The sequence below is a fragment of the Hippopotamus amphibius genome, chromosome 2 (genome assembly GCF_030028045.1).
Source record: "Hippopotamus amphibius kiboko isolate mHipAmp2 chromosome 2, mHipAmp2.hap2, whole genome shotgun sequence".
Lineage (NCBI taxonomy): Eukaryota > Metazoa > Chordata > Mammalia > Artiodactyla > Hippopotamidae > Hippopotamus > Hippopotamus amphibius.
This window is the reverse complement of record NC_080187.1, coordinates 169,555,063-169,568,499: the sequence shown is the minus strand read 5'-3', so window position 1 is coordinate 169,568,499 and position 13,437 is coordinate 169,555,063. Positions and strand designations below refer to the sequence as shown.

General features: G+C 31.1%; 1 protein-coding gene across 3 annotated transcripts in view; it reads right to left on the bottom strand.

Moving 5' to 3' along the window:
• The window catches only part of NOVA1 (NOVA alternative splicing regulator 1), a 142,975-nt gene that overhangs the window by 29,218 nt on the left and 100,320 nt on the right, over positions 1-13,437 (bottom strand). For all 3 annotated transcript variants that reach the window (XM_057725289.1, XM_057725292.1, XM_057725291.1), the window contains one exon: positions 5,398-5,564. In XM_057725289.1, the coding sequence (XP_057581272.1) occupies positions 5,398-5,564 (167 nt within the window). The remainder of the gene's footprint in view (positions 1-5,397; positions 5,565-13,437) is intronic.

Below are 13,437 nucleotides of genomic sequence, written 5' to 3'. Positions count from 1 at the left end.
TCTCACCTATGCGTCTATCAAAGAATATTTCAAGGAAAAAAACATACTACATATAACTTATTCAACTTGCCTGAAACAAACATATAAAAATATTATCTCACAGAGATGCTTGACTAAAATTCACTAATTGCTTCCTAGAATCCAACATTTTGCTAGGCTCAAAATCACATACAGTCATTTTCTATTCTTTCCTCATCATTTTAGAACTGGAATCAAACCAATCTCAAAGCCTTACAGATTTCACTTTGAAATACCTTTTAACTTCAAGCATTTGTCTCAACTTTCACCACCAAAGGAGATTAAGTGTTTATCATCTTATTCTTAAAATATTGCCTAGTCTCTTAACATCACCCTGATACAAGACTTTCTATTTCAAACAAGGTCCTCTTCTTGGAGATGCTTATTCCAGACTCTGACAAGTCCTAGAAGAGAGAATTCTATTGGATTTTGCTTTATCAGCTTTACTCAAACTTAGAGTCCACACAGTTCAGTGTTAAGATCAATTACCAGTTACATTTCCTTGGGTCAGTTACTCAGTTCCTCTAAGCATCAGCTTCTATAAGTATAACATGGACTCTATACCTGCCTCAGAGGAGTTCTGTGAGGATGAATGCCAGGTGATAATAAATGGGAAGTACATAGCACAATGGCTAGCACAGAAACAGAATAAGCACCATGTATATCACTATTACCGTTATTACTGATCCTTCGTTCTTGACCATAAAACTTTTTTCCTAACAAAGATTAACATCTCCTGAATTTGCGAGTATCACATAAAAGAAATTTTAAAAGATATTATTTTATAAACCTTCAAATCTAAAGATCTGCATAGTAGATTACTCAGTAATTATAATTCTCTTCCTCTCCTACCAAAAGCTGATCCTACAAGCACTATAGGAATTTGTGTGGAGTTTTAGCACAAAAGAGAACAAAGGGTAGAGGTGTCACTTTTTTTTTTTCTCCTTCCTTCCATAACCTTCCAGGGAAATTAAAGGGCTCTTTTGTAAAATATTAGGAAGAATCTATAGTCTATAGGATAACCTTTGGCCAGACACCCGAGACTCTCCATTATCTGGTCCCACATGACTTATCTAACATTAATTTCCTCTAAACTACAACACAAATATTCCACTTCTGTCAAGATAATCTCTTTGCTATTCAACGATTGATGTCTTTCTCCTCAAATCCATATTGCTTCATCTGCCTAAAATAACCTTTTTTCTCTTTCCTCCTCTAATCAGGCAATTCCTATACAATCTTCAAGGTCCAGTTCAAGTCTTCACCTATTTTACAAGACCAAGGGTCACTCTAGCCTATATTTCTTAAACAATCCTCCAAACTTTCATAGTACATTGTTTATACTGTAGTTTTGGCATATAAATACAGTTTTATATTTTTACTAGTTATTTTAAGCATTTATGATCTCTCATAAACTAGCTTGACAGAGCAAGGGCTACAATTTAATACATTTTGCAATTCACTAAGAAGGCATTTAACAAATTGATGACTGAATGAATGAATAATGAACAAATTATGTACTAATTTTGCCAATTTTTCATGATGAAAGTAAAATTCTTTGAGCTAAATGAGATTTTTGGTATCTTAATTTAATTTTTAAATACAAAATAATTATTTAAATGCCTATATTCACCACTTTCTTAATATAGCTGTTCTTAAAAATACATTTGAGCCAAAGAGAAAAAAATGTTGAAAATCTGTAATAGACAAAGGAAGTTCACAAATGCCGACTATCTTATTGATTTGCCGTTTCTAGCATGTTTTGGGGTTCATTATATTGACTCATTAGGTATAAAGAACCATACTTAGAGGGAGATTTGAGGGACTTCAAGAGGAGAAGTTTCAATAATCCCATGAGAAAAAAAGTAAAAAGTGCAAAATTCAAAACATAAAAGGTGGAAATGAAAATATGTACACCAAAAAATCTGGGCTAAGATGTGCCCCAGGAATGAGTGCAGAGCTTCTAGGCAAACAAAATCTAAATTATTTGAAGATCAGTGAATGTCTCTGCTATTTGCATGTCCTGAAAATAAGAAATAGAATGTTCTATGTTGCAATTAATATGTTTAATTTTGGTTTATTGGCTCTTGCTGCATATGTTTCTCAGTATTATTGACTTGTGAAATCAGCACAATGGTATTATGTACCTCATGATAATGTTCTGATATTAAGGCTATGAAACAGAGGCTATATATTTTGATTATTCAATAAATATTATTATTGTCACTTTGAATATATAAAATATTGGAGTCCCTCTCATTTAGCAAATAAATACTTGATTTAAATAAAACAAACAAAAAAGCACATTTCAGAATAAAGAACTGAATAGTTCATAGCTAGTATCTAAAGTTGGATGTAAGGCTGTCATGCTAGATTTCACCATGCTTCTTTAAGAAAGACTTGTGAGACCAGTATGTACTGTTTTCCTAAGAACTTACATTTGGTTGAGAATTCATTCAGTCAATAAGGTTTCATTTGGGGAGAATATTCTGGTTCATGCAATTTATTCAGTAAACAACTGTATCTAGATCACATAATTCAGAAAGTAATATTTTATAAAAGTCATAATAATATATGGTATAAAATTATAAATTTAAAGCAAGTTTTATTTGTTTAGAACTCATTCCTATTTTAAGTCCAATTTAAATATTAATTATACTTTTTTAGTAAGTAACATCTTAAATTATCAATCATAAAAACAATAGATATGCAGTAACAAATATTAAGAAAATATAATTTCATATCCAACATTAATTCATTGCTATGCAGAAATTACATTTTCCAGCTCAAGCAATTTTTAAAACTCGAATTTTATTCTCTGCACAATCTTAAGTAGAAGAAAATGTTTAGAAAATGTTTTGAAGAAGTTATAAAAATTAACTTCAAAACTGAAGTCCAAAGGGACTGTAAATGTTATGTCATTAGTTAAGGGAAAGACTATCATTTTAAAAGAAAGCTCATTATTATTCTATGTACTAAAATCTAAAAAAATATATAAACATTATATGAAATATGTTTTTATCTATTTTTGTGTAAAATAATTTATTTTAGACACAATTACTTTATACTGGATTATCAACATGATTTCTTCAGAAATAAAATTATGGTAATTTAAATTTATATAATTGACTTACTATTTAGACAATGATTCAACAAAAAGTATTACATCGTGTAACAGGATACCTAGAAAGTTAGATCCCAAATTTAGAGCATAAATAACCCTGTTGATCTACAGTATCTTGGAAATATGTTCAATCTCTCTCCCAGGTTTTTCAAGTAAATTTTTCAAATTTTACATTTATAAGAAACTGTTTAAATATTAAATATATTACCCTGCTAGATTTAGTGTACTCTTTTAATAAATCTTTTACAATGATACTCTATTTCACATCATTAGATTACATGAAAATATTAAATAATCAATAATAATCTGAATTCCATGAATGTCTACAAAGCTTACAGATGAATGCAATATACAAAAATCAACCACCATTATTTTTTACCACTTATCCTGAATTTAATAACATTATCTGAACAAGGCAAATAAAAATAGAAATGAACCAAACATTTTAAAATTCTGGCTTTCATAAATCTGTACTGACACTGGGTAGATGACAACGTATAAATCTCATATTGCCACAGAGAAAATTAAAGTTTCAACAATGATTCATAGACTATTATTTGATGGTACTAGCTCTTTAGTATTATGAAAATAATAAAAATTCACTCATATCATTGTCCTGAATATACTGCCAGTGATATAGTATTCAAAGTATATTTTATGTTTTACTTTTTTAAAAAAATCAGGAAATTCACTGCCTTCCTTAAATGTTTGAACTTAAGAATGAAATTACGGAAGAAAGGGGAGAAGTAATAGGCTGGATTAAAGCAGAAAATCAATAGACTCTATACTTTAGTGCCAATTCTGCAAATTCTTAGCCCCAGGTGATTTTTAACCCAGAGGTCTTTAAACTCATACTTTTAGAATTTGGAGTCATGGTACCACTTTCAAGACATCAATTTTTAAATTATACTTTGTATTCACCTAGCATAGATAAAATAAACACTTCAAAATATAAATGGCTGTGAAGAATAAAAATACCTACTGATGTTTAGAAGTTTAAAATATTTACATTTTCCTGTGTATAAATTAAAAGATACTTCCTTGAAGTATCAAATTAAGCCATTTTGACACTGACAAAGAGTATAAAATGAATGATTTTATATGGAGTAACAACCACCTACTCAAGATTTAAACATGGAAGGCCTTTTTAAAATGGTAATTAAAAGAAAATTGAATCTTGGCCTATAATTTGAAAATATATTACCTAATTATTAATTTCTATGTTTGTATTTGATTAGACTGCTTTATATTTATCAATATATCGGTAAAATTATAATAGATTCATAACTAATATAAAATATTTTTTTCAATTCAGAAACATGAAATTAATAAGATTTTGAGCTACATTCAAATTTATTACAATGAACATAAATATTCTTTAAATTAAATATTCTGTGAACTAATGAATAATACATTTCTTTTGAAGGCACAGTCTATCAATAATATGATCACAAATTAAGAAGCTGATTATAAAAGGGCAAATGCAGAAAGAATCATAAACATAAAGTATCAAATAATTTTGAGGATTTAAAAGAGGTTAAGGGGAAGAATTCACCTTATTTAACACTAAAAAATGTCATTTTTTTTCCTACTTCATGTCAGCCATTATTCAATCTTAAAAACTCACATTGTCTTTTATCAAGTAGAATTTTTGTTACAGAAAATCCCACACATCAAAAATAAACATTGGCCCTTTATGACATATATATAAATACTACACAAGTTATACAGAACATAACAGCTGATTTGTAACAAAGAACTGTTTGCTAGGTACAAAAATTTACTTATACATATTTGTTGATAAAAAATGTTGAACATGACTAACAAAACAGGAGTTTATATGAATAATAACTATACTAAAGACTAAAAATATTATTAAGAATATGGTATTAGGAATTTTGAGAGTATAGTTTCAATGTTTATACTTTAAAAAGTGATATAATTTTAAATAGGTTAAACTATAAATTAATCAAGTTTGTGTCTATAATTTTTTTAAAGGGCATCATAAAAGAAATGAGTCACATAATTGCTCCTCAGTGTAACACTAATAAATCAGTAACTCAATCAACAAATAAATCAACTGATCAATCTAAAGAAAAGGCTCTGATAGTCCTTAAATAAATAAAAGACAATTCTGTTATGTTTTAAATTTTCTTAGAAAAAAACTTTATATGCTAAAACTTTAAGGCTTCTTTTATAAGAAATTCATACTATATTGTGGATATTTGTCTTTGATTTCCCAACTAAACACTCACTTGTTTGATGCGATCTGGGTTAACGGTGGTCTGGGGTTGTAGAATGCTGACCGGTTCTGTCTTGGCCACATTTTGGGGCATTTCTCTAATTTTTTCTGCAATGAATCCATGAACTGCATTCAGTGCTTCAACTGTTCCCTGGATCAAGCACACTCGTTCAGTAGTACCTGTGGATAAAAGATTAATGTTCAGAAAACTTCCCTTCTTAACTTAAATGTTTTTCAAAAAAGCCATGAAAAAGGATGATGTACTAATGCCAATAAAATAGTATAAAATGTAGAACTCTAAATCTCACAAAGCAGAACCAGCAGAACCAGAAATCCTGAGAAATTCTGAGTATATCATTCATTCACTGATATAACCAATACTTACTGGGCACTTATAAAAGAACTTAGGGTTAGAAATTGGTATCACATAGATGAAGATCTATGCACCCAACTTTCAAAGTCAGGGGTGAAAAACAAACATCAAGCCAGAGAATATAAGATACTGTGATATGAAAAATAATAGAGGTATCTACATGGACAGCACCCATAGATTGTACAGTAAAAAGAGCATTTAAATCAGTGAGGAGAACAAGTCTTGGAAAGTTTACATAGTTTAATTGCAGCAATAACACTATCTGACATTTTGCATTTGTTTATTTTTTACTTTTCTACTAGAATGCAAGCTCTAGGAGGACAGTTAATTAGTTTTCGTTTTGTGCTGTAGTCTTCCCAAAGCCTAGAGTAGTCCCTAGCACGTGATAGGTACATGACAAATATTTACTGGATAAATGAATCAACCCTGCTTTTATTGATTATGTAATCTTAATAAGATAGAATATCATAATTAAAAACAAAATTTTAAACTATTTTTAAATTTGAAATTGATGAATAATTGGTAAAGATACTATTAATACTGTTTCATATCTAGCGAATAAAATGTAGATATATGATGTGAGACAAGACTAAAATGAAATTGGTTGGGCCTAATACACAGGTCCTATAATCCATTTTTTGCTTTACAGATATACCTGAAGGCAATAAAAATAATGATTAGCTCTTCAGACTATTTTGAGCCTCACTGAAGCAGCCTGATATTAAACTGTAATCTTCTGCTGAGCAGCCCAACACAACAAACACATCAAAATCAAAAAGTCAAAAGAATGGTATTTTAACATTTATAAAATATTTACTTTTGAACTCATATGAAAACTTCCAAGTACTTAACACATATCCTTCTTATACCACAGTTTCAAAATTCTAAGCCACTCTATAAAATATTTTAAAAGTACATTTTGAAGGACAAAAGTGTGAAATTACACATATTAAAAAAATTGCAAGGAGTTTATACTGCTTTAAGGATTAATTGCCACATAAACCATTTTCCTAGCAGTTTTAAATTTTTTAAAGAATAGTAAAAGATTATCACTCTTACCTTTAGAAAAAAGATCACAAGAATTAGGAGCAGAAATAAATAATATTACGTGAATCCACCTAAATTAAATTTTCCTGTTTTAAACAATGAAGATGCAAGTTTATGAAAAGCTACATTTCCTAATTTGTACAAACTATCTCAATAAAGAGCAATACATTTCAATTGTAAGGATGGAGACAATCTGAAAAACATAATGTGAATTTGAAGGGTTAATATTTCCTGTTTCTCCTAATCAGCTTTTCTCACCCCTGAATATCTTAATGTATCTCTGTATCTATTCTTGGGTAAAATGATCTGGTTTATTAGGGATACTCTAGGGACTCTTTACAAGGTTGTATTAATTGTCCAATAAATGACCAGAAAGGATGAGAACTGATCAATGTAGCTCATGCAAAGTGTTCTCATTTAAGTCAGCGGACAATACAAAACACAGATCAGATTACATTCCTGCTTTTAGAGACAACAGAGTGCTCTTTTTGGGATGCCAAGACAGAAAAGGAAATCAGTCAAACCTCAACAGAGATTTTTTAAAAATAAAACAGGGTACTAAGTAACTAAAGGGACTAAACAATCCACATGGCTTTTAAAATTCAAATTCAATAGAATACACACTGTGTCAGACAACATGGTAACCCCAATACTCTTGGGACTAGCAAGCAGTAAATGGAAATCACTGAGCCATAAAGAACTGATTGTCTAAAACTGAATTTCACTAGCAAGTATGAAACAATTTGGAGATAGTTTATAGGTCTAAAGTTGCAGTAAATATTTTTTTAAGATTAAATTATACCACCATCATCAGAACTACTACAAAAAAAAAAAAAGGCAAAGATAAAAGGAAACTGTAATTCCACCAATGGGAACTGCTGCAATCCTCAGAAGAGATGCTGTCATATTCCACTGAACTCTAATAGCCTTTTCACTTAGATAACACAAAACTATAATTTTTAAGAGAAAGTCACAAAGATGGAAGACTGTCAGGTATATGACCAAACTGTGTAACAAAAATGAGCCTATAAATCATAAAAGTTGCTATTTTTTTGTCATTTTACAGGCTTTGCGGCTCCATTAGTGTCTAAACTGCAAGTTATTTTATTTAACTGTAGCATTTACTTCTCTTTGCAATAGACTAGCAACAAGAGCTGAAACAATTACATAAAAGTACATATTTACACTTTTTATAATGTAAAGATATAGGTGTATAAGATACCATTAATTGAAAATTTTACTTTTAAGGGAGAAATAAGAAAAACTGTAACAAAGTAGGGTCAAATACAGGCAGTGAAATTCGAAATGGCTTTAAGTTTCCACTTCACATGCAATATCATAAACTGAATATGCATGTTTCTAAAATTAGGTACAATTATAAGATTCCATAGCAAAATTATGAATCACATTTAATAAAATATATTCACTCTGTGCTACTGTAACCTTGCACAAGTCACTTAAGCTGTTCCTGCTCCTACCTAAGGCATTCTATCACCTGTGCAGTGGACCCCATCCCTTTAACTACCAAGTCTACTGTTTCTCCAGGTATCATAATTTTTCCTTTTCTATTAGATCATGCCTATCAGCAGAAAAACATGCTGTAATTTCTTCAATTTTTAAAGATCCCTCCTTCATGACAGAAACAGAAACTCATCCTTTGGTAAAGCAAATGAAATAACTGATTTAAGCAAAGGTCATAAAATCATTTCAATGGAAACATCCAGCAGTCACCAACTGACTTCACTCATCAGCATGAGCATGACAAAGAATGTGAAAATCACACATACGCCTCTTGACGTGATGCAATATGAAGCTGAGGGCACCAACTATAAAGTATTGTATCCCAAAATAGCTCAGCCTAAATCTAATCAAACACTCAGCACCACATAACCATTTACAAATAGTACTGAAAACAGGGAAATAAATTAAATGACACCACGAGGAAGCACAGATACGAAACAAGAACGTAAGACAGTCTGCAGGATAACTAATCTAGTTTCATCAATATATGAAAGACTGTTCTCTAGACTTAAGAGTCTTAAAAAATACAATGATGAAATGAGAATTAGAATTTGACGGGATCTAAATTCAAACAATTTTTATTTGAAACATAATTGTGGCAATCTCATAAGAACTGGGTATTAAATAGTATCAAAGAATTACTGTTAATTTTAATAGGTGTGATTATGGCATCAGGTTGTGTAAGAAAGTGCCTTTTTTCTCTTTTTTTTAGATGCATGTTGAAGTATATATAGCTAAAATGACTGGGGTTTGCTTCAAAATACTTTTGCAACAACAACAAATGAGTAAATGAAATACATATGCCAAAATCTTGGTATTATTAACAAATATGAAGGTTATAAGGAGGTTCATTCTTCTATGTATGTTTGAAATTTTTATAATAAAAGAAAAACATTTTAAAGCCCTCCCTGACCTAATAAATTCAATCTTCACGTTTTTACATTTGTCTGACCCAGCAGCAGCATTTGACATAGCTGACCACTCAGTTCTAAAAACACTTCATTTGGTTTTCAAGATACTATATACTCCTCATTTAGTTTAATTCATTCATTCATTTGACAAAAATCTGCTGATTCCCCAAGTAAAGGTTAAGTATTACACTAGATACAGCAATGACCAAACAGACAAACCTGCTTTCATGGAGTTCTTACTCTAGTTCATGCAGGCAGACAGTATACATAAAACAAATAAAATACACAGAGAAAATATGAGATGAAATTAGTACTATAGAAAAAATTTGAGGACAATACCAGGATAAGGAAAGACAAAAATAAAGTTTAAAAGAGATCTTGCCTGTTATGTTCACTACTGTATCCTCAGTGCCTGGAATAGTGCCTGGCACACTGCAGACACTCAAGTATTTTCTGAATAAATGAGTAACTTCCTGAGTCTAATTTTCTTACCTACGTATTAAAAACATGTGATTGATTTTAAGACCACTTTAAGACTATAAAATGTCTATAAAACCAGTAAGCCTCTCTGGGTTTAAGAGTCAATGTATGTAAAAATGAGATATATTTTGGGAAATGATTTTAAAAACTATAAGTTATTTATAATGTCAATAAAAAGAATACCTGATTTTAAAAAAGTTTTGAGAAAGGTAATAGGAGAAATAATGAATAGTTTAATAGTTTTTTTTTCTCCCCAGAACAGAAAAGAAAGTAGATAAACTCTAAAAATGTAATGCACCTAAAAGAATAAAATTACAGGAAAAAAAAAAAGAATGCTTTCTGCTGTTGTATAAAATACAGTCTAAAACTTTTTAGCTACCTGAGACCTATTTCAATCAGAATGAGTCTGATTTAGAATAATGGGCATATACTAACAATCTGATCCACATATTTCCAATGGTCAACTATAATGAAAATTAGCAAACATTTTGTTTGGATGTAAGAAAATGCATCAGTTTATACTCCTAATGAGAATATAATTCAGTATCTTATGATAAGAATGCAAATATATAACTTTTCAGGAAATATTAATGTCAATCCAAAGTAAGAAATTTGGTTGAATGAATGTCAGTCAAACATCTCAAAATGAAAAATTAATACCAAAAATCTAGTAGAATATTTATAATTCTATGACAATCTATAGACAATGTTGTTGGCCTCAGAAAGAACTAGGAAAATGGAAGTGCCAATTAACTTTGCAATAGGCAAAAACTGAGGTTTAAAACAAAACATGATATATAATTTTTAGAGTATGCTAACAGCTACTTATAGCACTGAGAAATTACTGCATCCGGATAGCTAATATTCTGAATGGATAGGGTTTATTTTTTTCAACATAGCATTTAGCTTCTACCATTTTAAGAAATAGCTCCCAATTTGTTATATATTTTTCAAGTATATTTAACATTTCCATAATGCTTGGGAAAAACTATATAGTTCTGGAAAGTAATAAAGTGGCAAATTCAGGATTTCTTTGGGTATGTATGTCTATTTATCCTTACACAAACAGTGCTCTATGATTGGTATTTGTTCTTTTAGTTTTCATATTCTTTTCCTTACTGCCACTTATCCCTGCTGTTTGTTGGTACACCTGATTCTAGCAGGCTCCTCTCTTTACTTCTACTTTGCTTCTTCTAGTCCTTAATGGCTGGATAACCAGTTAAACAAGGTTGTTGAAACTATATAAACTAGCAATACATAGATTCCTAGTGATAACCATAGGGGATGGTTGACCTCTGTGAAATCTATTCTGGCTTTTCCCCCCTTTATTTCTAAATCTAAGGCCAGTATCAAGAGACAAAATATTCCTCTATGCTTTCTTAAGGTTTGAATTTGCACGTGGGCCTTTATTTTTAAAACTAAAACAAACAGTATCATTTTTTAATGAATAAAGTAATTTATGGTAATTCTTATTCTCAATCCATAATCATGGTAATCTAATTATGTCAATGTCTTTGTGGTTTAAAGGAAAACATAAACATTAGTTCATAGCTTTCCTTTAGTTTAACTATTAAAAGTAAAATATAGGGACTTCCTAGGTGGTGCAGTGGTTAAGAATCAGCCTGCCAATGAAGAATGCAGAGGACATGGGTTCGATCCCTACTCCAGGAAGATCCCACATGCCACAGAGCAACTAAGCCTGTGCACCACAACTACTTAGCCTGCACTGTGGAGCCCGTAAGCCACAACTATTGAGCCTGTGTCCCACAACTACTGAAGCCCGTGCGCCTAGAGCCAGTGCTCTGCAATGAGAAGCCACCAGAATGAGGAACTGCGCACCACAAGGAAGAGTAGCCCCACTTGCCACAACTAGAGAAAACCTGTGTGTAGCAACAAAGACCCAAAGCAACCAATAAATAAATAAATAAATTTATAAAAAAATAAAAACTAAATAAAAGTAAAATATAGAGTGTCAATCATTAGTAATAATATGTATTACAAATTTCAGGTCAGAACAAAATGTAAATTATTTAAAAAGAGGAGAATAATAGTACATATATTACATAATTTATAATGCATATATTTAATACTTTATTAATGTAATTATGTATTATACAATATATTATATGATATCTCATTTAATGCTCACAATTACCAAGGAAGATAATATTTTCTTCAACTTATAGGTAAAGAGGTGAAAGCAGCTGAGCCAAGGAAACATAACTAACAAATGCAGAGAGAAGTAAGATTTTGTCAAATACCATATTCTTTCCAATATAACACATACCTTCTGAAAATGTAATGTTAGGCCAGCTACCAAATTACATCCTTTTAAGAAAGTCACATATATTTCAGTCTGATGATGGAAAAATAATTTTCACCCAAGCTTGATAATTTTTTTAAATGCACTGAGTCATACTATTAATATCACTTCCCAGATTTATTTCAAATCTGGCATAAAGTGAAAGAAAAGACTGACCCTTCTTACAGGGAACAGACCACCACAGGGGGTAGTTAATAATTGTGTGAGCTATTAGCAAATTTTTTAGAACAAATTTTCAGATCAACAAAAGCACTTAGGAAAACTGCCATAAAAAGTAAGTTCAATTTGTAATTGCAGCTTTCATACCATTGTACAGTTTTGCACGTTTGATAAAGCTTCCTCCTACCCTACAATTACTAAGGGAAAAATATACTATTTCAAGAAGAGGCTTTTTTAGAAAAGGAAATCATAGGAATTGACATCTCATGATACAAAGTAATAATTGCTTTTCCTCTTCTGGTGATTAACTCTCTACACAATCATGTCTCTAGTTTTAAACTGTAAAAATTTGTAGGGGACCATTATAACATGTTTTAGTCCCAAATCAATATAGTGAAGCTTGAGTATCTGTTTATAGAGCATACTTTAATATTAAAATATACTCAAGCCAAAGCATGAAAGTATACTTTTCAGAAAAATCTATAAGTACTCATATTCTTCAAAGAATTTAAGATGAAAGAATGAATGACAGAGTAGATGTCCAGCTCCTCACTCACTCAACCTCTGTCCTATGCATGCAAATGCAATACTCATTTACTTTTAAATAGCCATTCCCACAAAGTAACATCAGGGGTTTGGGAGAATCTAAGTTCTGAAGAACTGTGAGATTTGAAAGTAGACATATTTGAAAATTCTAAATAACAACTGTAACTCATTTCCAGTTTTTAACTTCTGAGGCCATGCAAAAGAGCCTACCAATAGTTATGATGACAACTAGTTGCTTATTCATCTTTAGCAAAGACTTATGATACATTCAGAATTATAGCACTCCTGGGATGGAGGACAAGATGGTGGAGTAGAAGGACCTTGAGCTCACCTCCTCTCACGACCACACCAAAACTACAACTAACTGCAGAACAACCATCGACAAAAAGACTAGAATCTACCAAAAAAGATATTCTAAATCTAAAGACATAAAGAAGAAAACCAACAAGATGGCAGGAAGGGCACACTTGTGATATACTTAAATCCAATATCCCCCTGATGGGTAGCCCACAAACTGGAAAAGAATTACATCACAGAAGTTCTCCCACAGGAGCGAGAGTTCTGAGCTCCACGTTAGGCTCCCAAGCCTGGGAGTCTGGCATCAGGAGGAGGAGTCACCAGAGCACTTGGCTTTAAAGGCCAGCAGGGCTTGAGTGTGGGAGCTCCACAGGCCTGGGGGAAACAGAGACTCCA